General features: G+C 37.8%; 1 protein-coding gene across 1 annotated transcript; it reads right to left on the reverse strand.

Annotated features, from left to right (window-relative positions):
- Positions 1-5,865: 5,865 nt before the first annotated feature.
- Positions 5,866-24,397, reverse strand: LOC106530516 (ELAV-like protein 4; the record flags this gene model as incomplete). The annotated part of the gene is given in 3 exon segments (XM_014026153.1): positions 5,866-10,449; positions 15,134-15,172; positions 24,172-24,397. Coding segments are annotated over 3 exon segments (593 nt in total), but the record flags the coding sequence as incomplete, so codon positions are not given.
- Between the last annotated feature and the right edge of the window lie 1,517 nt (positions 24,398-25,914).

A 25,914-nucleotide genomic window follows, 5' to 3' on the forward strand; every position in this document is an offset into this window, starting at 1 on the left:
ACACATGAACAATAAATTACCTTTGCTTTTGCGTGTGCAGGAGAAAATCGAACTGTAAATGCTTTAAAATAATATATTCCTCCTTTTGAAGTACAAATCAGTTTTATATTTCATGTTTGTTAATTCGGACATTTTTCCCCCTCCGTCTTTGCATCAAAACAAGTTGAGTTTGCAGCACAGAGAGGGTCACTTTGTGTAAGGGAGAAGGGTTGATGCATCAAAGCAAATAGAGACAGACTCAGATGTTCCCACGAGACCACGTACATTATTTACACACCATCTGTTGGTCCAGTCATCACTGGATTAAGTCCTGTTCCATTTGCCTCCTATGCATGATGTATGAAACAGCTTAGATCATTTGACATTGGTGCTTCACACATACTAAAGACCTGATTAAGTAAGGCGGGTCTCAAATATTAAAGATTTTTATTCGTTACGTTTAATTCGTGACTCATCTGTTGTTATTGTTGTTCTTTAATATGGAATGAAAATACCTTGTTATATATAAATTGTAATTTTTGTGACTTATTATGGGGCATGAATGTGAGCTAAATGTTGGGGATTAGGTCATTACTAGGAAGCTCCTTGCTGCCTTTTTTTGTCACTTATCCTGTCTGTTTGCACGTGCTGCTTTTTCTTGTTCAATATACAACTTAATATTTTTAAAATCTTTTCTTGATCACTATTTACATTAAAGCCAACTTTATAAGTCACATGGACCAGTGAGATATTTTAAGTGCAGCTGTCTATTGGGTTTTGTGCAGATAAAAATGATTAATTAAATTAATGTGGCTTTTATTTTGAAACAGGAAAGTATACACAGAAGCGGTTTTCCTTGTGCCTTGTGCAAAGGTATTGCTAGGCAATGTAATGCAAAAAATAAAAAAGAAAAGACAAGAAAATTCCCCTATGTCCCCTCATGTGATCTGTAATTTTGTACCAGAAGCCAAAGAAAAAAAGCTTAAACGTGAACACAAATCAGTATGATGTCACTTTAGTCTCAAAGCACAAGACTTTCATCAACATTTCAGCTGTGTGAAAAATTGGACCTTTTGGCTCAAACTTAAGCAAAATGAAACCTATACACTCACCGACCACTTTATACACTGGTTCAATTGCTTGTTAATGCGTTTAGGTAATCAGCCAATCACATGGCAGCAACTCAGTGTCTTTAGGCATTCAGAAAAAAAAAAAAAACAACTTGCTGAAGTTTAAACCGAACATCTGGGTAAGAAAGGGGATTCAAGACTTTGAATGTGACATGGTTTGTGCCAGACAACTGGTCTGAGTATTCCATCCATCCATCCATCCATCCATCCATCCATCCATCCATCCATCCATCCATCCATCCATCCATCCATCCATCCATCCATCCATCCATCCANCCATCCATCCATCCATCCATCCATCCATCCATCCATCCATCCATCCATCCATCCATCCATCCATCCATCCATCCATCCATCCATCCATCCATTTGAAATTGGTGATTTACTGGGATTTTTATGTTTTTTTCACAATTTTTACCTTTTTAAATTTTTTTTAGAGATTGGTCCAAATAAGTGAAAATATTCAGTGAGCCGCATTTGTATGGAAAAACAAGTCTTCATGTCAGAGGTCAAAGGAGAGCTGAATCCATGCCATGAAGATGTACAGTAAGGCAGTTCTGGTGGCAGAAAAGGTCCAGTCTGGTACTAGCAAAGTTGAACCCATAAAGCAGCAGGTGTGTATAAATGTCTAAAGTCAAGCACCAGTTTTAGGCCAAGTTATCAAATCAAGTTTTTTTCTTCACTTCAACAGATGTTTTCAAATACTAACAGGATGAACGTGCCACAAATTAATATGGTAAACAAACTTTATGATTAAACAGTCCAGTGAGTCTGATCATTATCTTAATGCCAAAGCAGAAAAATAAACAGAACCACATTTATGTGAGAGAAGCGCTGTTAATAAATAACACTCAAAGTGGTTGTGTCTCTTAATTAGGCGTGTGTTAAATCTGTAAAGCGGACAAAAGGGTGAGGAGAGAGATCCCATTAGTGTCAGAGCGTGATCCAAGGAGAGCTAAAGGGCAACAACAGCCTCCCCACCGCACAGATTTGACTACGGAAGATTTGTCAAAGACAAGAGGCTTCTTATAAAATAATATGCTTCCGACTGCGAGGCTCATGCTTGTCGTTTGGCAGCGCTGCCTTCTACATCACAGCACGGCAGGATGCTGACATTCACACCATGGAGTAAGCGTGATCAGCTCTCACCCAAGCAGATGAAGTGGTTTATATAGAAACTGAGAGGCAGTATCATATGGTTGCACCTGGTGACAGAATATGGTGAGAACCAAGCCTTAATAAACCCAGCAAGCGACTCCCTCTAAAGAGAGCAATTTAACTCCCTTTGAAATTTAAACGTCTTGTTTTCATCAGATATTTTCAGCCAGGCTGTATTTAGCTGTTTACCAGTTTGGGGGGGGGGGGGGGGGGGGGGGGAATCACTGAAGTTCAAAATGTCAATCCTTGTGGGTTGAAATCATTTTGCATCTTTGTGTCAAAACCAGCGGTGCCCCCCGGAATATTTTTTTAATGAGTGGGCCATGGGGGGGCCACCAAAAAACCCAAAAACCAGAACAGAATTTCAAGAGATTTATGTTGTCATATAAAGTTTATCTGACAAATACAGCAATACAGAAGTTAGAGAATCACCTTCTGGTAAATGGCCTGAACTAGACAACACTTTATCACATCTCTCACACTAAAATCATTCATACAGATTCACACAGATGATTGTAAACTACATCGTAGTCACAGCATGCCCTGGGCAGTAACGTGATGTAACGGACATGGGGTATGCGTGGGACATGTCCCCCGCACGTCCTGCATCTGTGTCCTCTGTCCCCTGCACTTTTTCCAGCCGTTAGAACTGTTTTATCTGGTTTTAACATGCGGTAACCTGTTTTTTCCGAGCCGTCTTTAAACACACCATGAGCTAACGATTGTGTACACCTGTGCAGGCTCCTGTGGATTACCGAGGGGAGGCGTGCTGTAGAAGAGAAGGCGAAAGCTGTAAGTTGTGTAATGCTGTTGCATGCAGATAACATGAGCTAAATGAAGACTAGTTTATACATGCAGATAATGTTAGCTAAATGATTGCATTATTACAGTCGAAAACAGAAGTTTACATACACCGCATAAAAATACTACCCCCCCCCCCACACACACACACGTATATGTTTGTTTCTCGACCCCGTGGGGACCTTCCATTGACTTCCATTCATGTTTTTTAGACTTTATAGCCTAACCCTGACCATATACTCTAAAATTAACCTCACAGAAACTTACCTGACCCTAAAACTAACCTAAACCTTGGTCCTAAACCTAACCCCACACCTGTAACATGCATTTGGACCCGTGGGGACCTGACATTGATCCCCACGATTCACTTCGGTCCCCACCTGGCTGCTTTTTTTTTGTAAAAAATACCCCATGTTGTAGGAACAACCCGTCCACACACACACACACTGTCTGATGTGAAATCAGAATCAACTTTTCCCATTTTAGGTCTGCTAGGATTACCAATTCTTTTCTGATTGTTAAATGGCAGAATAGTGAGATATAGAATTTTTAAAAGTAATTTTTTTATTACTTTCTTCAAAGTCAAAAGTTTAAATACACATTGAGGGTCTTGGGTACCATAAACTGTACGGCTTGGGTAAAACATTTTGGATATCCTATTGCCTCTCTCAATAGTTGGCAGGAAGTTTACCTATGGACACAAATACTGGTCAAATATATATTTGTGCTTGTAAAACAGGCTGCGTGACGATGAAGTAATTTTTGTAAGTCGTGGATGTGGAAATAGGAATGATGCAATTATGCAAGTTACAAATTGTTTTTGTTAGGATCTGTTTACAGATCCAAAGCAAGTATGAATGCAAGTATGAATTTTGACATTGATTGGTCAATGTTATGCCAGTCTCAAAGTTAACAATCCAGTTAGAGAACAGTTGGGTTTGGCTGTCAGTAGTGACGCATTACTGAAGTTGCTGGTTTTGGAAGGATAGTAGTGGGGTGCAATAGTTTTCAGTCATGTGACCCACCCTGACAGGCACAACATTGTGGTGCACATGCGTTCAGCCAAAAAAGTGTATTAATTTTTGATTTCTTTTTTTTGTTTTAACTTGATCTGGGTCAGATCTGAATGCTGTCCGGGTATTTATTAAATTTTACCATCTCTTGCTTTAATTAAATGGTAAATGGACTGTACTTATATAGTGCCTTTCTGTCCAACCAGGACACTCAAAGCTCTTCACACTACAGTGTGTGTCCTCATTTACCCATTCACACAGCACTCTATTAGGCCTCTACAAAGCTAACATGTACAATCAACCTATGGAGACCAATCAGTGTTAATCATTCATACACTGATGGGACACACATCAGAGGCATTAGGGTGAAGTGTCTTGCTCAAGGACACAACAACTGAGACAGCTGGATGGGGGCTTGAACCTGCGACCTACTGGTTCCAGGTCGACTCCCCTAACCACTCTGCCACAGCCGCCCATATTAATCCATAAGAAGAAGAAGGGTAAAACAAAGGTGGAAAATGTGTAGCCTACTCACTCAGTTTCTCTCTTTTATTTAGCAGCTGCACCTCAAAAGCCTCACTGAGGTTACATGGTGCATTTTATGTCACATAGTCATGACCATCACACAGATTGTTTAAGTCCTGCAATAATACTGTGTGGTATGTTTGAGTGACAAAGCAACTTTTTTTTGTGACCCATTAAGTCCAACTGAGGGTCATATTTGGTGAAAATGACCTGGACACATTTTCAGATTTCTGACTTTTGAAGCTACACTTTGGCAGCACAATGGCTCAGTGGTTTGCACCGATGCCTCACAGAAAGAAGGTCCTGGGTTTGATACCCGCTTTGGACCTGTCTTTCTGTGTGAAGTTTGCTTGCTTAGATTTTCTCTGGGTACTCCGGTTTTCCCCCACATTCCATAAACATGTACAATAGGTTGCCTTCAGGCCCAGGTCTCCCTTGAAAAAGATCTGTGATCTCAATAGTATTTACCTGGTTAAACAACTGTAAAAAATAAAAATAAAAAAATTACCTGCATCATCCTGATATGAGCGGTTCCAGCGATATGGCTTGATTTGTCTTCCTAATCAGGATAACTCATTGATATTTCATTGGAATCTTATTTTAGGATTATTCTAAATTGGAATTTTTAATGTAGATTTAAAGAGGAAACGTCAAACAATATTTAGATATTAAGATTTACCAGCTGTAAAGAATAAAAAATTTTGCAAACTCATTGAGAAAATGACAAAAATAAAACTTTTCTGCTCAAAATCATGCTTTTTAAAGATACTGTCCAAAACAGGGCTCCAAATAGTAATTAAGCTTGTATTTCCAATATTTCATTTAAACAGTCTGTAAAGTTTTTATTCATTATACTTTGACAAAAAACTATTTTTGCAAACATTTTAACCAATGCACTATAGCTGCCCATTTCTCCACTTTCCAGTGGACTCAATCGGTTCGATGTGATGCGTCACATATTTGAGTAATGTTCTGGTTTTACTAAAAGCTAAAAACTTTTCAACCTACAGCTTAAGCATTGGATAATATTTTTCTGTCTTATTTTAGCTAATCTAATAATATGAAACAAAACTCCTTTGCCTATTTGACAATGCTTACTCATGTATGCATTATAATTATGCATTTTTTAAGGATTAATATTGTCCTAAATGACATCCTTATTTCAGTCTAACAGGGAAAATGTGAGACAATAGTTTGTGAAGTGCAATCATGCAGTCTGAAATGTCTGAAAGGTTTTTTTCTTAATAACAAACAACATCTCAGTTTTTAACACCTCATTTTATTGTCCCAACATTCAAAAGTACAAATAATTTAAACACAACAGTTTTATGAAAAAGAAAAAACAAACATTTACAGCAAGATTTTTATTTTGTTTCCAGTTTCAGAAATGACCTAAACTAGCAAGGATAACATGAAGTCATTCATCGCAGTAATTGGATTAATAATAAGAATACTAAGAATAATAGCAATAATAATCATAATAATCATTGTTGATAATTGTTAAGTAATAACATAAGCAGGAGAGAGTAGAGAGCGCCGCGGTCGTGGGGCCCCGTGAACATTTTTTTTCTTCTTTTTTGTCTTTAAAGATTTTGTTTATAGATTTCTCAGATAGTAAATAAACACGTCTCCAGAAGGAAAATAAAAACTGACAAGAAGAGCCTAGTTCCTCTGTTCACTTTCCCTCCTCCACTACTGGCTGCGTTGTTCCTACTGGCAGGCTGCCACTATAAGGCGCTACGGGGGGATGGTGTGAGCCATAGGGGTCGGGCATAGAGCGAGGTGACGCAGCCCCATGTGTCAAACACCCCGACATGCACACACACAAACACACACACACACACACACACACACACTGAACAATCACCCCTGACACTGTGGTCAGATTCTCGACAAACATGCACTCAAGCAGACGCGCACTTGCGTATGGGCCCCCCGAACAAACGGTTTGCACTGCACTGCACTGCACGCACCTACACATCTGCTCCAAGCTAACAAACACATGGACGATAACAAACATGCGTACCAACGTGCACACATGCGCGCACACAAACACACGCGTAAGAGTTGAAAAGTCACACACCGTGTAGGAAACTCACACGTCAGAACATTCTACTGGGGTCGTTGCATATTTCAAGCTCCCAACGGCAGCTAGGAGCATGAAGGGGTCTGGTCGGTTTGTTGCTGTTGTGACATGAGAACACTTTGCGACTCGGATGGTGCAGGTGATGGTTGTATGATTGGGGGAGGGGGGGAATGATATCGAGATGACCCAGGCTTGAGCGAGGTGTTGGGAGATAAGGATGCGAGCGTGCGGCTGAGTGTTTTAACTGCTATCCACACACCTCCTTCATGTTTTCAAGTCTTAGCAACAAACAAACGAAAATCCAATTTTTTATTTTTCATATTTATATTTCTGGAACCATTCCCTTACCTTTCAAAATATATAATATATATCATATTAATGTATATAAAATATAGAATTGACACAATCCCTTTTTTTATACCTCCAGAGTATTTCTTAAATATAGCAACAGCTGCTGTAAATAGCAGTTTAGTGTGCAACTTGTCTTTTTCTTTAAAGATTTGTTGGTACGTCATTTGAAAACATGATCTCAAAAATAAAAATTTCTTGACTTTTCAGTGACTTCGATTGATTTAGTCCCGTGCAATGAATGACCCTCAAACAACAACTTTTAAAACCATTATTTTTTTTCTGTCTCTACGTGCTGAATATTGAAGAAAAATGTTCACTGAAAAACAGAAAACTATGCTTTCAGACCCACATTTTTGCATAAGGTTTCATCACAAAGCGGTAGTAAGTGGAGGGAGGGTGTGGACGGAGTGGCTTTTTTTTTAAAACTACACAAACTTATCACAGGTTATATTGAACCAGAACGACTGTTTATAACATTCTATTAAGACTAAACTTTATTGAAAAAGATCTAAAGATTTCATTTTTAACAAGACAAGGAAAAAAGCAATAGCAAATTTAACTATTAACTAGGTTATGCATAGCGAGTAACTGTTTCTAGTAATAAGGGAAGAGCGTCCCCCAACCCTCCAGACAATTTTTTTCAGTTTTCTTGACTTTTAGATATTTTTTTATATGGTCATTTTGATATATTGGTACAAAGCACAAATGTACTAAAAGTCCTCTCAGTGCAGTGGACTACTGGAAGAGCCTCTCCACTAGTCGCTTTGTTCCCTTTTGCGCAGAAACACCCCCCTCCCTGTACCAGAATCACGCAAATACATAGACAGTGAAACAAATAAATACATAAATACACTTATAAATTAGGTAATTAATAAATATATAATAAATACAAATAAAAAATAAATAGTTTGAAAATAAATAAACTGTCAAAAACAATTATCTTAGGCTTTTTGTTCGATTTCTTTTGCCGCGGTAGTTAACTGAAAGTTAATCCAATTTTTTTTCTCCACAAGCAACATGACAACAATTGAACAGTTCCTCACAATTTTTTTTTCTAAGTAACTGAACCACCACTTCATAATAAATTGTCATATGAAAAAGACAAGCTCAAACAAAAGAACAGTGACAACTCAGATAATACAGTAGATATTGTAAAACAAATGTAGACTATATATATTTATATATATCTATTTGTACACAGCAAAGAAAGACACAGTTGTCATAGATCCTGTTTGAGGAAAATATCTAGACTAACGGAACTAGCTAATCATCATTAAGTTTCGACAAACGTTTCACGCTCAGCGAGTAACCTAAAAGTCAGCAAGCCAAAAACAAACAAACAAACAAACTAACGGAAAAAAGAAATACAGTTTTGTTTTGTGATTCTTACAAGGCCCCAAATTTCATTGAATCTAGTAAATCGGCAAAGAAACAGCCTCACCAGATTTCTGGGCCAACATTAAACAAATGTCAAACAAAGAACAAGAAGCTCAATTGAATGCAAACATCAAAGTACTTTTTTTTTTTTTAAACAACACATAGAACAACAAACTTGGATATTTAAGATATGTGAATAATGTAGTTTAGCACCTACCATTGATCGCTAAAAGGAAGTTATTTTTGGATGTAAGTTCACAAACTTAGATCAAAAACCAAAAGAGATATAATGTATAGTGCGCTCTTTAAATGGATATACGTGAATATATCTGTACTGATATCCTATACTGACTGATGACAAAAAACAAAAAAAGAGAGAAAAAGAGAAACAAGTAGACAAAGGGTCGTCTTGCTTTGGGCTCTTAACTATAAAGTTTGTCAGGTCTCAGAAAGACCCCTTTCCCTTCCCTTTTGGGTATCGCTGTTGAATAATTACGCACTAGTACGTGTGTGAAAAATTACCAAAATCACCTGCCTCAGTTTGCATCCCTTTTTCATTTTCACAAAACCATCTGGTCTACAAAATCACAACCAACTCGGATTCACCAAAAAAAAAAATTAAAAATGAAATAAAACGAAACCTTTTGATCCTATAAAGTACCACGGCAGAACGACGAGACAAGGTGGTGCTCCCTCCCACCCGCCGCGGCCCCCCCTTTAGTTAGCCAGTCAAAATATTTTTCTCTTTTTCTTTTTTTTCAAATCCAGATTCCTGTAAAAATTCTTCAATAATTATTTTAATTATCATTTATAAAAATAGAGCTTTCTATTTATTTTTATCTTTTTCTAAATGCATTTTTTCCCAAGCAAAGAGATCTTCTCTTTGGCAACAGTGTTATGTGTGTATTTTTTTTTCTTAAATTACTGAACGTGTCATCAGGAAAGCTAACCCATCCCCTCCCTCGCCCCATCTCCCTGAAACCCAGTGAGGAAAGACATTATGTTTTGCTTGCGATACAAAACAAAACAATGTTAGAAATTCTTTTTTTTTCTTTTTTCTATATCTGAGATATTGGGATTCTGGGATCCCATATATATTCAATAAGGGGAAGTTTTTAAAACACGCTACAAATGAATGAATGGATTCACTAATTTAAAAAAGAGCCCCTCCCTTTTTCTGACAGGGAGGCATATAATAACAACGACAGTGGATCCGGATTTACAAAAGAAAATTAAATCCTGAATCAAGACAGAGAAAAGGTTCCAGCCTAAAAAGGACATTCTTTTTCTCTAAAGTAAGGGGATACAAGAAATTGCTACTGTTTTCCACAGAAGAGAGAAAAAAATCATCTGAACAACCACAACAAACAAAAAGAATATACAATAAAGAGAAGCCTGTATTATCACAGGAGCTTCTAAAAACTTGTGAGCGTTTTCGTCATTTAATTTTTGTACTACTCAGGCAACATTGGCTTATAGGTCCAAAGTTATAATATAAGCCATTTATAGTTCAATTTGTTCGATGGTTTGTTGGTTGATTTCTGTTCCAGTTGTAGTTTGAGTTTGCTTTGTTGGATGGCTGTAATCGGGTGGTGGTGGTAGTGACTGAAGCGGCTAAGGGACGAGTGGCGGAAGGGAGGGGTTGGGGGCAATTTTATAGCAGACAAAGGCGTTGGGCATCTGCTTCTACCTGTCCAAAGTTCAGGACTTGTGTGTCTTGTTAGTCTTGAAGGAGACTTGCAAGACACGGTCGCCCAACCTGTAGCCGTTGAGACTGGCGATGGCCATGGCCGCCTCGTCGTAATTCGTCATTGTGACGAAGCCGAAGCCTTTGCACTTGTTGGTGTTGAAGTCACGGATCACCTTCACATTGTTGACTGCGCCGAATGGCCCGAACAGCTGCCAGAGCACACTCTCGTCTGAATCTGGGGACAGGTTGTACACAAAGATGCACCAACCGGTGCCTGTGTGCCCAGGGATGTTCATGCCAACCAGGCTGGTCATGCTGTCAATGGTGATGGGAGAAAACCTGCAAGAGGAGGCAGAGCGATAGGAAAGAAGGCAGTGTTAGTGGAACAAGTCAGGGCATATAATATAACAGTTTGCCCTTACAGTGAAAAAAGTTGTTTCCTTTTGATAAAATGCACCTTCCAAAGAAAAAAACCCCCTCATAAACTCCATGGTAAGCCACTGTCCACAGCTAAATCACCAAACCAAAAACCACTAATCTACAACTCCTTCCTCAGATGAATTAGCAAGTAGAGTAAAAACTAAACCCCTGTAGTTTATAAAAATTGCTCAAACTCTGAAGTGTTTCTGTGAAGAGGTTAGAAGCAGTCCAGTTGTGTATTAAAGATGGTGCAGCTTTCATACAAAAATTGGCGTACGGACCACATCGGAAAAGTGTGTACACAGAAATATTTAGATTTATCAAACCGTGTGCACTCATGTTTATGCGCTCCTTTCCTCCATACATCCTAAATACATCCTAACAAACATGGAACTGTGCACACATCAGCCACCTCCCCCTGACACGCGTCCGTTTAAAAATGCAAACATGACCTGCAATGCTTTACTTTTTTTTCCTCTACGCAACCAAAACTGATGTCTAGATACAGGGCAATGAGGAATTTAAGGGTACGTGACTCATAAATGTTTCTAACTGAGGTAGATAGGTATAAAAAGGTTTTTGCCAAACTGCCCTCTGGCATTTTGCGCCATGCGAACAGAGTTGTGAAGCTGCTGTCAGAGCGGAGCACATTCGTAGGGCTAATGAAAAAGTTAAACGGTCAGGCATTAAGGTGGGAGAGTACAGGGAGGGACGGCTGCCCATTGACTCTCATTTAATAATGTTAGTCACCATTGCTGCATGAGAATTACACACTTTTATTGTAAATTAATTAAATAAACTGCGGGGCGTCAAACTACCGGCAGTGCACTTCCTAGGCTGAGACGTTTCCAACTTTACGCATGTGTTTAATAACATAATTAAGCGCAGAGGCACTCAGGGGCTTGGTTCAACTTAGGGACAGATTTAATAAATAGTTGATGGCAAGACACGAGTCACTGAGGAGCAATGGAGTGTCTGAGCTGCGGTGTAGGGGAAGTTGGTAAAACTTGGTGTTATCTGGATGCAGCAAAGCTGTTTTAACATTACACAGCTATTTATGTCAATGTCCGCACATTGTTCACTTTAGAAAATCAACACCCATGACTTGTTTGGAATTAATTTGCTGACCGGAAATCATTTTCCTCTCAGTGTGAATGGAAGTTCATGTTAGACAATTCAAATGCATTTTTTTTGCACCTCAACTGTCCGTGTGCCTTGCAGGTTTGTGGTCTCTGATGCATGTTTACATCTACAGGTGACAAAAATAATGGGGATTTCACATTTTCACTGGACTGAAGTTGTTGTGATCATTTTTGAGGTGTGTTATATTTTATGTTGTATGACGTTAAATGTGGTTTATTTCATTGTTCAGCTTTTAACAGTAAATGATCAAAATCACAGGAAAATGTGCACAAATGTCACTTTAGTTGAGAAAAACAGAACAGTCATATTTCTGTGTATTTTAACAAGTTTAAGTATTTTTAGTTTCGTATTGTTGATTAAAAACATTTGAATGGAGACATGCACAGTCTTAGATGTCGGCAGGTGAAAAAGGTGAGTATATTTGGGCAAAACTTCACGCGACTTTTGTTTTGGTGCATTCCAGTGTGTGTGGAACCTGACGCATGCAACCTTTTATTCACTGTTGAAACATAAGACGTCAGCTCTTTTTCCAAAATGGATTTCAGTCAGTAAAAGCAATTTAATGCTATTTTTTAATTAATAAATTGGTTGAATTAACACTGCATTAATTTTGTATCAGGTTGTTATGTGAGCTGGGTGCATTTGCCACATTTCGATTTGCAGAACAACGTACTGCAATGGATTGTGTCCGAACACAGCCTTCTGTATAACATTACTACAAACATGCATCTAAATAACTAGTGCAAAAACCATCTTGGTATAAAAACTGAAACTAAAGTATTTAACCATTAAATTTTTTTTTGAAGTTTTGAGGTTTCTGTCAGACTTTTCTATGGTGATTTCTACCGACTCTAAACACTGATTTCACTGATTGTTGTCTGCTTCAAGTAAAATATTGAGCTCACTTAACCTCTCCACAGAACCCCACCTCAAACAATTCAAACAATTTCTTTACTACTAAAATAAGATGGTTTGGGTGTGACTATGTAACTGGAACTAAACCGTCCCAGTGCTCCTCAGCTCTAAAAGGTCTCCTGTCAGGACTGACGACACCGCTCCCTGTGCTGAGCTGCACTTCTGCTGAAAAAGACGCAGATGAATCTTCTGTTTTTGTGTCCTCGAGTGGCTTCTTTCTGTGCCAAATTGCAGGAAGTTGTTGAAGTAAACCATCGCTAGAAATTCATCAAAGATCATGCACCATTCTGCTAAATGTGTTCTCATTTGCCTCATAATCTTCTCCTTTTTCTCGTGATGCAAAAGATTTGAATCCTCAGTTGACTTCACTTAATTGCCTTTTCGCTAAAAGGAAAGAAAAGGGGGGGGAGAGGAAAAAAAATCCCACCACTTATAAATAAAAGGTAAATGAAATAAAAAGGTTCATTTCTTATGCCACCTCTTTCCAAGAAACGACTGTAGGCATTATTGGAAGTGCTTTAATTGAGATTTCCGCTTTGCTGCAGCTGTCTCAGAGAAGGCTGCTTTCTTAAGAAAAAAGGAGGAGAAAACGGGGAGCAAACTAAATGGAAAATGGAAGGAGTTTACAGCCCAGTGGTATTAAGGTACAAAGTGTATTCCTCCCCCTCATGCAGGGTGTTCTGGTCTCTTCTATTGCAGAACTCGTGGCACTGATCGATAGCTCTGCTTGCTGCTTGGACCCTCAAGCCTTCTGTTTCTAGTGATTATATATGGTCGGCAATCACTTCGACCTTCCTGCATGACTTTGATCCTGTGAAGTCTGTCTCTGGCTTTTGTGCTTGTTTTTGATTTTAAAAGAAGCCACTAGAGTAGTCAGCTTGTTAAGTGTACAAGTAGGTTTTATAAATGCTGTACAGTCACTTATTTTTGATATTTAACATTAAATGTGCTACAGATTAAAAAAAAAAAGCCATGACTGAACTATTTGTATAATACAAAGACAACGTTACTTTCATCACAAGATTTCACCAACAGCATTTCTTCACAACAAAAGTGAGGGAGTTGATTATTTAAGAAAATTTAAAATATTCAAGCAAAAGCCACTACATCCTCTGCTGGGTGAGAAAATGTAAACAAAGGATAGTGTTTTTAGGTCAGTGGGTGTGTCGTAGTAATGATTTGGAGTCTGGCTAACACCTCTGCTGTCAGGACATGGATATCTGTGGTGTGTGTGTGTGTGTGTGTGTGTGTGTGTGTGTGTGTGTGTGTGTGTGTGTGTGTGTGTGTGTGTGTGTGTGTGTGTGTGTGTGTGTGTGTGTGTGTGTGAGTGAATGGGTGGAAACATATATTTGAGTACACCCATGATGAAACACTAGCCAATGTTACAAATGAGAACAGAGGTTGCATAGCAACAGAGCAGCTGACCAAATATGTATTCTGTCCTTTAAATCTAAACCGTTCCAGCTCTTAACACTAAGATTACTCAGTAACACTTGTGACTTGATGACATTCAATATAATCAGCCCGGCTGAATCAGACACTATTTTCTACTTTCAGAAGGGCATGCACTAAAGGGAAAATAGACTAATATTTCATCTGTATTTACCAAAAATCTTAATGTTGATATTTGACCAAAGAAAAAAAAAAGGTTTAGTAAAAAAAAAGTCTACTTGTGTTACAATTTTTTGACATATTCAGCCATGTGACTGATGGTGTTCCCTGTGCTTTTAACATGCAATACACCATTGTCAGCACATCAAACATCTATCACAACTGTAGCTGCTGCTCAGAGTTATGTAACATATATGATAGCAGGAAAGCAAATTGAAAGATGAAGGCAAAAGAAAATTAGGAAGAGCAGTGTCAAGCAAAGCTTGAGCTATCTGCAGTGAAACAGCATTTCCTGTTTCTAGCAGGGATCCAAGTTAACCCAACCTCATCCCAAGTCTCATTTTTTGATCTGCATAAGAACGGAATTACAAATCATTTAGGAATTCTAGTCATGGCTTACACAAAGAAGATATAGTACAACAAGTAGAAAAATAGTACATTCTATCAGTAAATTGAGAAAACCCTTAAAGGGACGTTGCTTCGAAGTTATAGTTACAAGGTGATGAGGTTGGAGAACCTGAATCCTGCAGAAAAAAAAAATCAAACAACAAAACAAAACACAGACTTCGAAATTAAAAGTTGTACACTAAAGAACAAAATCTGTTCAGTACACAGAATCAACCCAAAACAATCCACAAACCATCACTTGTCATAATCAAACAAAGCAAATTCATCAGCACTAAAAACAAAGACGGTTTCTGTTTATTACACCTGAAGTGGTTGGAAGGGTTTAAAATGCCATTTCAAGCTAAAGGAAAAAAAAGCCCAACCAAATCAAAGAACCAAAAATGCTGTTGACCTTGAACAAATTGTCAAACTTAAAGTGACTGCAAAACCACAAAAAATACAAATTAAGGAAAAAGAACATAAAAAATATGTTGAAAAATCATTGAGTCAACATAGACATCTGGCATTTGGTGAAGTTTTTAATTACCTCTTTACGCCATAGGCCATATTAAGCAAATTGTCCAGCCTGAAAAGAGAAGGAGGGTTCTGGGGTTAATGGTGGGCAGATGGTCGACTCAATCAATGGAACTAATGTAAAGTCCCTGTAGAAACTGCATGGTTCTCCTCACTCAAGAACAAACAAACCCATTCATAGTTGGTCCATTATACTGAGGAGCCCCAGCAGAAAATGTTATCATCAGTCCATGAATCTACAGTACAATCAGTATGGTCTGCGCTTGCTTTGGTCCCACACTGAACAGGTTTTGCAACTTGCTAACGCCAGAGTAGTCAATTTTTCGTTATATAAGACAGTGGACTGGTCAGAGTTTAACATAAGTCAGACACGGAGACATCATGGCAGGCAGAGAGTGAGCATTGCATTTCCTCAGGCGTTATCCCAGAAAGGCCAAAATGCCACAAAACTGCAAATCATTGTCTTGCTTCACATGCAGAAAAGTGCATGTGGGTTTCCGTACAAATTTTGCCACCACACTGATGGTTTATTAGGATGGAGGTTAATGGATTTTTCTTTTTTGGATTATCTACGTGCTTTGATTTGTGTTGACTCAATTAAGAGAACACCTGAGATGACAGGAAATGATCCAGAGTTCTGTCAGTATAATGGTTTGGCATTTGAATGAGAGTGGCGATGGTGATTAGTAGGGTTTGTATGCGGCGAAGTAACAAAAAAAATAGTACAACTGAAAGTTAAACTAGCCATGAAATCATGAATTGAGGTCAGGGTCATCCTGTTAAGTGATAATAGGTCAGGCGGAAAAGCGGAGTGTTGGTCAGATGATGTCCTCTGTCTAAAAGGGTTAGCTTTTGGGAGATGTTATGGTTTGAGAATAATTTCAGCCTGTGGGCTCCGGCCTTTTCAGTCAGCCAGTGTAAATTACAGTTTGTATTTGTGTGTTGGCTTCAGAAACCTGTGGACTCTGTGAAATGCTGGCCCTCATGGATGGATGCAGTCTGCTTGGTGACTCAATGACCTTCATTTCTCACTTGGCTTTGGCCTGTCTCATGTCTTATTAACTCTTCTGGCCTAATGGACAGAGGCCACAGCCTATTGAGCAACAGCTGGCTACTGAAGTCTCATTCCTCTTGCAAACACTACAAACTTTGACTTTGACTCGACTCTAATGGTTGTTTCTCCTTGTCCTTTGCAGTTCAAAAACATTTGGGTTCTTGCTAACACACTCACAGGTGCATGAAACCATTAATATAAATTTAATTTAAAGAGTTCTGTGTTAGAAGGTGGAGATGTATGGTAGGATTTTAAGCTTTGACCAAAAAATAATTATTTTTTTGAAAGTAATACATCAATAAAGATATAATTTTACATTATTTGTTAGTTTATATAGAATGGCAGGAAAATTGAAGATTGTCTTACTCTTTAGTGTGATTTGGATAATTTGGAAACAGAAGAACTTATTACAGTAGTACATTTTAGAAAAGGGTGGGATTAAATAAGTTTGTACTTTTTATCACACATTTTCCATTTTGTTTCTTTTTGTTATCTTATTACATTATTTTTTGCCTAATTTTTAAATACATATTTGAAATAAACAATGGCCAGAGTTGGTTTTGTCAAAAAAAAAAAAAAAACAGTACATATGTTTTACTTGTTCTCAGAAGTCTTATTATTTAAAAACTGTTGATTTGAGTTTGTTTGGCTCTTGAAATCCAGGTGAGAAACTAAAAGTTCATGGGTGAATTTACTAGTCATGTTCTTCAATCACTGACTAATCACTATTATAATAACAGGTAAATATTGAGTGTTTTAGAGGCTAATTTGCTTTTATCAAAACAGTGAGTACAAATGATTGGGCAAGATACCAAATCCTATTCGCCCTACTCTTTAGTGTATTAGTGTATGTCGAAGAAAAAATAAATAGTGAGTTTGGACAGATAAAGAGAAGTGGTAATAATTCAAATGCCATATTTACAAACACACTTAGCACAAAAAGTAAAAAACTTTGGTAGGTTATTTCTTTGTTGTAACAATGCTTCTTGGCAATAAATCTTGTACTTTTGGAAAGCCTGTTCATCTCTCTTAAATGGTGCCACATTTGTAAGGAACATGCATTTGTGGGATGAGCAGTAGAGCTGAGTATGTGGGTTGAGCACATAAAATAATATGCCAAATCTTCTCCACCAAACTGCTGATTTTGCTGTTGTTATTTACACTTGTTTTGATCTTCTAGTACCCCCAGGTGCTGCCAGTCAGGTGTCTGATATAAGATTTATTGCCAGAAGTATTATTACAACAAAGAAAAAATCTACCAAACACAAATGTCCTTACTTTTTGTGCTAGTTTACTTTGGATACAAACACATAAATAGACACAATATTGCAATCATCCTGTTTTTGATAAAACAATCATCTCTGTCAAAAAGACGACTTCCATAGAGGATATATTGTTGGAGCCTTTTGTAAAAGAAACCAGTATCAACCCAAAACAGTTTATGAGCTGAGTACAGTTAGAAACCATTAGTGCTGTACCAAACGATTATTTTCTAATCGATTAATCTAACGATTATTTTTTTCGATTAACCGATTATTCTAACAACAAATCTATACATTATTCTGATGTGAGTGCACTGGAAATTTAAAATGTTTTCATCAAATTAACAAGAACAGTTCTTTAATATTGTAATATTTTCTGTAATTGTAATATTATTGTAATTGTAATTGTAATATTTTCATAAAAAACTCACCACTCTTATGCCAATAAGGTCGCAATGATGCTTTTAGGTACCGAAATGGAATTGCATGAACATTCACCTGGTAGTTATGTAATACAGCGAATCGATAATAAAAAATCTGCATCGACAAATTTACATAATCAACGTCATCGATTATTTCAACTAATCGGTGCAGCCCTACCTGTGACGTCCACGGCCTACCCCAGTTATCACTACTGTGCACGTGTGTCAAGGACAGAACGACAGATGTGGCAGTGGAAGGTGTCAAAGCAGTTTGGAGGGAAAAACAAAGTAAAGAACAAAAAAAAAAAAAGCGATTAATCGATTATTAAATTAGTCATTGATTATTTTTATAATCGATTAGTTGTCAATTAATCGATTAATTGGTGCAGCCCTAGATACCATCAAAGTCTACAATTACTAGGTGTGCAACGGTACAGAAAATCCACGATTCGGTTCAAATTTTAACTTAATTATTTAAATTAATTCAGAACATTTGTTTAACCTCAAAAGTACAGTTTTTAAATTAAATGTTGCTAAAACAGCAAGTTTCTCAGTGGATATGCGCTCGACAATGCAGCCTAGGTGGAGTAGTCGAACACAGATCCACTGATCCTTCAACACAGAGCATCTTCAGAAGACAAGTTGATAAAATAAATTAAAAAAATTTGTATTGTTCGATGCAAGTGTGTATTGAACCTAAAGCACTGTATTGAACGGTTCGATATGGGTACACCCCTAACAATTACCAAAAACAAAATGTTATTTCCCCTCATGATGATGTTCCATAGCATTAAACTGCAGATTCACCAGAATAAAATAGCTTAAAACTGTTGCAAAGAGCACAGCAATTTTGTGGGACAACTTGAAGTCATCATCTCTTAGTCAGATGTTTTACGTTATAATCTTAAGCATCGAGTAAGGGAATGTTTCCCTCTTCTATGAAAATAAAGCAGATTCTGGTGGAGAAATGAATTAACCCCCCACACACACACACACACACACACACACACACACACACACACACACATACACACACACACACACACGAACACTCTGTACAAAACATGCATGACTATATTTTGCAACATACTGAAGCAGGTATGGTTATCAAAAGAGGAACAAAACAATAAAAAATAGGTTTATTCAAATATTTAAGCACACCCAATATAGCATAAGAACCACTGCTTAGTAGAGCCTTGAGCTATAAAGATGCTATTTAAGCAGCGTGCGTTTTTGTGTTTGCTATTTTATTACCAGCTTTTATTGTTTTACTAATGATCACCAAACTATTTGTATTAACGGTTTTAACTAAAACTTCCTTTGCCTGTGAGCGATAATAGAATAACAATTTTCAAGTCAGGGGCAATTTAACATGGGGGGTCTTCGTGAATGTAGTTAAGTACTTCATGCGCTAGCTATCCTTCAGAAATTCGTCTTATAAGGTAAGATTGATCTGAGCTGTTACAGTTCAGATTTGAACATAATAGAAACGTCTGACAATTTAAACTATGTAATTTATCTACTTAAATGATTAATATGAATTTTAAAGTCATACAACCTACAATTGGGTAAACTCGTCATAACTTCATAGCTATAGAACTTTCTGAGTAATTCATGAACCTATTCAAAAAGTTATACTGAGTCTGCATATTAGCACTTTTCTTAGAATTGCCATAAGGTACGAAAATGGCCCAGGAACAAAGAACCATACTGGATGGAGGGATATACGGAATCATTAAAAGTGTAATTAGCCTTTTCTGTGGGAAGGGAACAAGCAGTCTGCTTTGTGGGTAAATGAGTCGATTGAAGAGGAAGCTCAGAGGAGAGGTGCTCCATGCCCAGGAGCATGAAGACATCTGCTGGCCGCCGGGCCACAGCAAAACAACCTGCTGCTAACCCTCTCTCCTTCCCTTTCTCTATCTCATTCTCTCTCTGTGTCTCTCTGTCTCGCTCTCTTTCTCTCACTCACGCACACACACAAATACACACTGATTCAGCCTCACCATTGTAAACACTCTGCCAGCTCTTCACACTGCCTCTACAAGCGCAATGTCAACAATGGAGCCTTTGTGTTCTCCGTCAATGTGGTCTAATGGAGGAAGGGGTGCTCCCCCCCCCCCTTTTCTTTTTTGAAACAAAAATCTGTTCAATTAAATTTGGCTCCCGCCCTGGATATAATCAGGCTAATTTGCTAATTACTACCATTAGGTAACGACTGAGGATCAGAAACAAGCCGGGATGTAGGGCTTATTGTGTTGGAGTCGATTATGTTTGTTGTCTTGGAAAGAGACCATACAAGCACGTTATACATTAACTTGTGTTGCAGCAGGCCAGCATGATTCATAATGCCATGTAAACATAATTTTCTGATTATTTTAATGTGTATAAGCTCACGTTTAGTATAAGCAATAATCAAATAGGCCTTTATAAAGTTTTTATATCACAATGTGAACATGTTTACCGTAGCTGTTGTATGGCTGATGACTTTTTATGCATGCCTTTTGGTTCCTGTAGAAAAAAATGCTGCGTGTAGAAAGAAGGTATATTTTTGAGGGCGAGAGAAGAACTGAAGTAAAGCTTTACGTCCTAATGGCTAAACGAATTGAAGGAAGCTTTTGAATAGATGCACTGGACTTAGAGTTGTAACGCAGAATGGGAATAATGTAATTTATAAACTAACCTTGATAAAAGAAAATGTAAAACAAGATGTGTAGAACTTTTATAAACAACGACAACAACAAAAAAGATATTTCATCTCAGTTTATACATTACAATTTTTTTGAACACACCAACTACATTCCTTCAAAGAAATTTTAGATGTGCTCTGTTGGCTCGTTTGTTGTGAACTTTTAAAGTTTGTTTCTTTATTTTAGCCTTATTTATTTAGGTTTATTTAGCTTTTAACAACTTAACATACTATAAATCGTACATGTGTAATGTTTTTAAAAATGTTTATATAAGTTTGGATAACCATTTAGGATATTTAGAGTTTGAATAGATTGTCTAATAGATTGTTAGCTGCAATTAAGTCAAGCTAAATGTACTTTATTCTATAGAGAATTCTTATAATTGGGTTGACAAGTTGTAGTTTTTCCTTTTCCATATAAAACAAGTAAGAGTCCATCTTTAACATTAGTAAATTTAGTTTACGTTTTCTAGCTGCCAATCAATGAACATTACAAAAGGTTACACAAAAATTAAATAAATGTGTGTTTGGTAGATTATTTCTTTGTTGTAGCAATGCTTCATGGCAGTAAATCTTATACTAGCTATCAAAAAGCCTGTTCATTTCCTTTTTAAATGGAGCCACATTTGTAAGAATCATGCATTTGTGGGATGAGCAGTAGAGCTCAGTATGTGGGATGTGCACATGAAAATTTTGCCAAATCTTCTCTGCCAAACAGCTTATTTTGCTGTCGCTATTGTCACTGGTTTTAAGTATCTGGCACCTCCAGGCGCTGCCAGTCAGGTACAATTTATTGCCAAGAAGCATTGTTACAATAGAAATAATCTACCAAACACAAATTCCCTTACTTCTTGTTAAGTATATATGTAAATAATAAAACAGAACATGTACTAATATTGTTGCGCATAACTAACCTCAACTTGTCCCTTTGGATATAACCTGGGCTAACATACAGACAAGTGTACTAAAACTTAATTCACGCTATTGTTCTCTAAAATGTTTGCAACAACTGAAACAAAGAAAGTGCTCATCAAGTTCATTTCTAACTTCTTAAGAGTTGCGTTTTGTTGGGGGAAGGGCTCAGGCGCAGGGAGGAAGTGTCCTGCGGTAGTGAGTCGGGATGAGAAGCGACAGCTCTCCTGCAGAGCCTGTAAATTGGTTTGGCGTATCACAGACACACAGCCACGCTAGATCGCTCAGGTGTCACACTGGGGAAGCTGCGGAAGAGGAAAAATACCTTCCAAACCCTGACTTTGATGGAAAGTAAACAGCGCGACTGGCTTAGTGCTATTGTAAGAAAGAGGAAAATGTATAAGCACATATACTGCCGCCGATTCTATGACTTCCCTGTTGGGCCTGGGAGTTAAACTGAAATGAAAATGATGTCAAGGAGTAAACTAAAATGATTTTATATGCTGTATAGTAGCTTCTAAGTTTGAAAAAACAAACAAACAAACAAACAAAAAAAGTAAGTGGCATAAAACGTTTGTCATTTTTATCATCTGTATACATAACATTTAATTCTGGCTGTCACTGTGCAAAAACATTTGTTACAATTAATTTAGCAAACTGTCTAAATGGACAAATTTTATTATTTTATTATTATTTTTTTAAAAACTTTATTAAATATAGAGACTTGTTTACTAAAAGCAGCAGATGTCTCTGAAGCTTAGTAATCACGATGTCTTTTTGTCAAACCACAGCAGCACAAAACATATTGTTCATTATAAGTGACAACAATCTGCTCAACTGTAGCTGCAAATTAAAGCATCTGTTATTTCATCAATGACGCATTTTAACTTCAGCAAATGCTTTGGTTCAGGGTTACTGATGTGATGGCAGTGAGATGAAATGAGTGGACACACGTGGTTGTGAATGACAGAACCCCACAGTCTCTTATGAACAGTTCCTTCCTCGCTGATCTGGGCTGAACTGCCCAGAAACACTCACTGGTTTATCCAACACCTGCACCAGGTGCAGCTCTCACAGCTGCTGTTCAATCAGAGGACATACAGTATTTGCCAAAGTGAGCGTTCACAGGAGAAGAGGAGAAAAAAAGGTGTCTCACTGTTGTAACAGACAATGAGATGAGTCACGCTCTGAGCGTAGGTGTTAACATCCTCTGCTTGAACAATGTCTAAATTTCATTTCGATGCAAATATTTTCCATATTAGACCTGTTGTTTTAAACAGTCATGTTGACTGAGAATAATTGCTGTGGATTTTGACACTTGCTGATGTCATTCAGTTTCAAATTTGTAATGGCTTCATAATATGATGCTGTGCACAGACTGCAGCAGCTTCAGTCTTTTGTTAAAAACAGTCTTTTTTTAATTACTTAAACCAATCAAATCAGATTGAAGATCCTTGACCTTCTGGGCTATCATCAGAAGTGACTCCAATCTTTAGTCGGGAAATCTGAAATGTGTCTGGGTGGAAAAACAGCAAATGAGGAGCCATTCCAAAAAGACTTGAGCTGTTTCTCAATTCAGGGGTTACAGCCCACGTTGAGTGTAAGTTGTCCAGGTAGGCTGCATAAAACGGCTGTGAAATGAGACGGTTTAGTCTTTGTATGACCTGTTTGTGTGACCATGCACCGTCCCGTTACCAAGGTGTTCCATTTTATATCACATGCCTTCAAACGTCCTTTTACTGGAGGTATAACTTCACAAAATTCAACATTATAAAAAAGGTACACATGTATAAATAATAATAATAATAATAATATTAATAATAATAATAATAATAATTTTGGTTTAGCTTCAGCATCAGTACTTATAATTGCATTTTAACATCTCACAGCCGCATAAGTTTCATAAGCAAAGTTGCTAAACATACATTTAAAAAACAATTCTTCAATTTGTGATAAATTTCCTAACTCGGCCTTAAAAAAAAAAAACTTTTCTCCTGTTTAGTTTGCTGACGGTGCAATGAATCCTGGGATATTGTCGACCATGTAGGATACTTAGATGCAGCCTACGTTTTTGGGTAGGCGCCTACTAATTGGAACGGCCTATGGCGCAGTGCAGTGATGGCTGACAAATGTGCCCTATGTTGGCTGCAACCCCTGAACAGAAACGCACCCAAAATTGCAATTTTTTTCTTAAATTATGTCCTCTGTAATAAAAACAAATAGCTCTGAAACAAAATATTACTGCTACAGGTTTGTGTTGGGTCATTCCCATTGGCCTAACACAAACCTGTTCATTGTTGTGAAACAAAACATCATTTTCTGCATTTGTAAGCAAAATACTAGGTCTTTACATCTGTACGTAAAATAACTGAATACTTTTAAATAAAATTTAGTGTGGAAGTCCTAATATTGTTCACTTTTTTTTATCATTACACACGCATTTTCTTCTTGGGAGAAAGATCACTGCTGTACAAAAAGTTGGAAAAGAATCTATGACTAAAAAAGGTTGAAGTTCTAATGTTATTGGCAAAATGAGGAAAGATTTTACTCTCAGTACCAGGGGCATGTAAAATGGCTCCTCACTTGGTTAAAAATCAGTGAACAGTGTACCATCAACTTTACTTTGAGAATAAAAAAAAACAGTTTTAAGGACATCTTCACAGTCTTGTTGTAAATCTAGTTCCTCTCTGCTTTGCTCTGTGCTGCTGGACTCACCTGAACCTCTGAGCCTGGTGGTGAAGTGGGCCCGGGTACCGGCGGTTGGGGGATTGATAGAGCTGTGAAAGAAGGGCTTGGCTGGTCTTCTGACTTGGGTTGTTGGCAAACTTGACCGTGATGGGCTCGGCAGCACCCGATGGCTTCTGGCCGTTTAGGCCCTTGATGGCCTCCTCAGCTTCTATCCTCTTATCAAAGCGGATGAAGCCCACACCTCGGGAGCCGCCTGCGGGGCCAGCAGATCACAAACAAACAGGAGCCACTTTTACTTTACAGGGTTTATGTAAAATCCTTGGACACTTACACAAATAAACCCCAGTTAGCAACAAGTGTGAGAGCAAGTTTATCTAACATTTCCACGTAAGGGTCTCTGCAGTACATAGGAGGAGTTTCTTGTTGTGTGGGCGGAGTTTGTCCTAACTGCGATTGGCAGAGTTCTTGATGTGGGTGGAGTTTATCCTAAATACGATTGGTGGAGTTTGGATAATAGGTGGAGGTTAGGTGTGGGCGGAGCTTGACAAAACCAGGACTGATCAGATTCACTTGTGGGGCAATAAGAGGAAATAATGGTAACTGTAAAATGATTGTGAACATGTAAGCATAATTTGACTTCAAATTTCTTCCTGTCTTGAGTTAGTACTAAAATTATTTTATTTTAAAACTTCAGCTGCCTCCCAGCTTCCTCAAACCCCACCCAAAATAGTCAATCCAACCAATCACGTCTTTAACAAACTACGCCAACAAAAGTCAAACAGACCAATCATGCCTTGGACAAACTATTCCCACAAAACAAGAACCTAATGACTGCAGAGACCCTCTTCTCAACATTTCAGACCCCGGATAAATGACTTTCAGTCTCATTATGTGGAAAAAGATGCAACTTTAAAAAATTATATTCATTTAATTTTGAGGTTATGAATTTAGGCACTGATATACTGTATATCCACACTGCCTGGCAAAAGAAAAAAGTCACCACCTGGATTTAACTAAGCAAAATGGGTACGAGCCTACTATTGGATAATTACTGCATGGACGATTATCTTTCAGCTGGCAGCAAGTTATTTAACCCCAACTGATGCAATGAGTTGCTTCTCATTTCTTAATCCCCCATGTCGAAAGACACATCCCATGGTCGTGGAAAAGATATCAGTCTGTTTGAGAAGGGTCAAATCATTGGCATCAAACAGAGAAAACACCTAAGGAGATTGCAGAAACGACTAAAATTGGGTTAAGAACTGTCCAACGCATTATTAAAAACTGGTAGGATAGTGGGGACCCATCGTCTTCGAGGATTCACCCATCAGGCCTCGTGCCTCCTGTACAAGCCTGTGGGGGCGGTGCTATGATCTGGGGTTGCTGCCATTGATCAGATCTAGGAAGCTTATCCAAACTATGCCACAGCAAATGTGTGCTGTAATCAAAGCTAAAAGCGGTCCAATGAAATATTAGAGTGTGTGACCCTTTTTATTTTGTACTTTTTTTGGAGGCAACTTTTTTGGGGGGCCAGGCAGCATGTATATTTCGTTGTCCTTGTTACAATGACAATAAAGATATATTCTATTCTATTTATACGTAGTCTGTTTTCTTCTGCGACCTCAGATAAGCGGAAGAAAACGGACAGACTAGAGTCATAATGGCAACAAAAACTTGAAATTAAAGTCATCCTAAAATAAAAAGGCTGCGTATTTAACAGTGAGGGTAAATAAAACCCACCAACTTTATTTGAGGAAACAAAATAAGCCC

Source organism: Austrofundulus limnaeus, unplaced genomic scaffold, assembly GCF_001266775.1.
Source record: "Austrofundulus limnaeus strain Quisiro unplaced genomic scaffold, Austrofundulus_limnaeus-1.0 Scaffold530, whole genome shotgun sequence".
Lineage (NCBI taxonomy): Eukaryota > Metazoa > Chordata > Actinopteri > Cyprinodontiformes > Rivulidae > Austrofundulus > Austrofundulus limnaeus.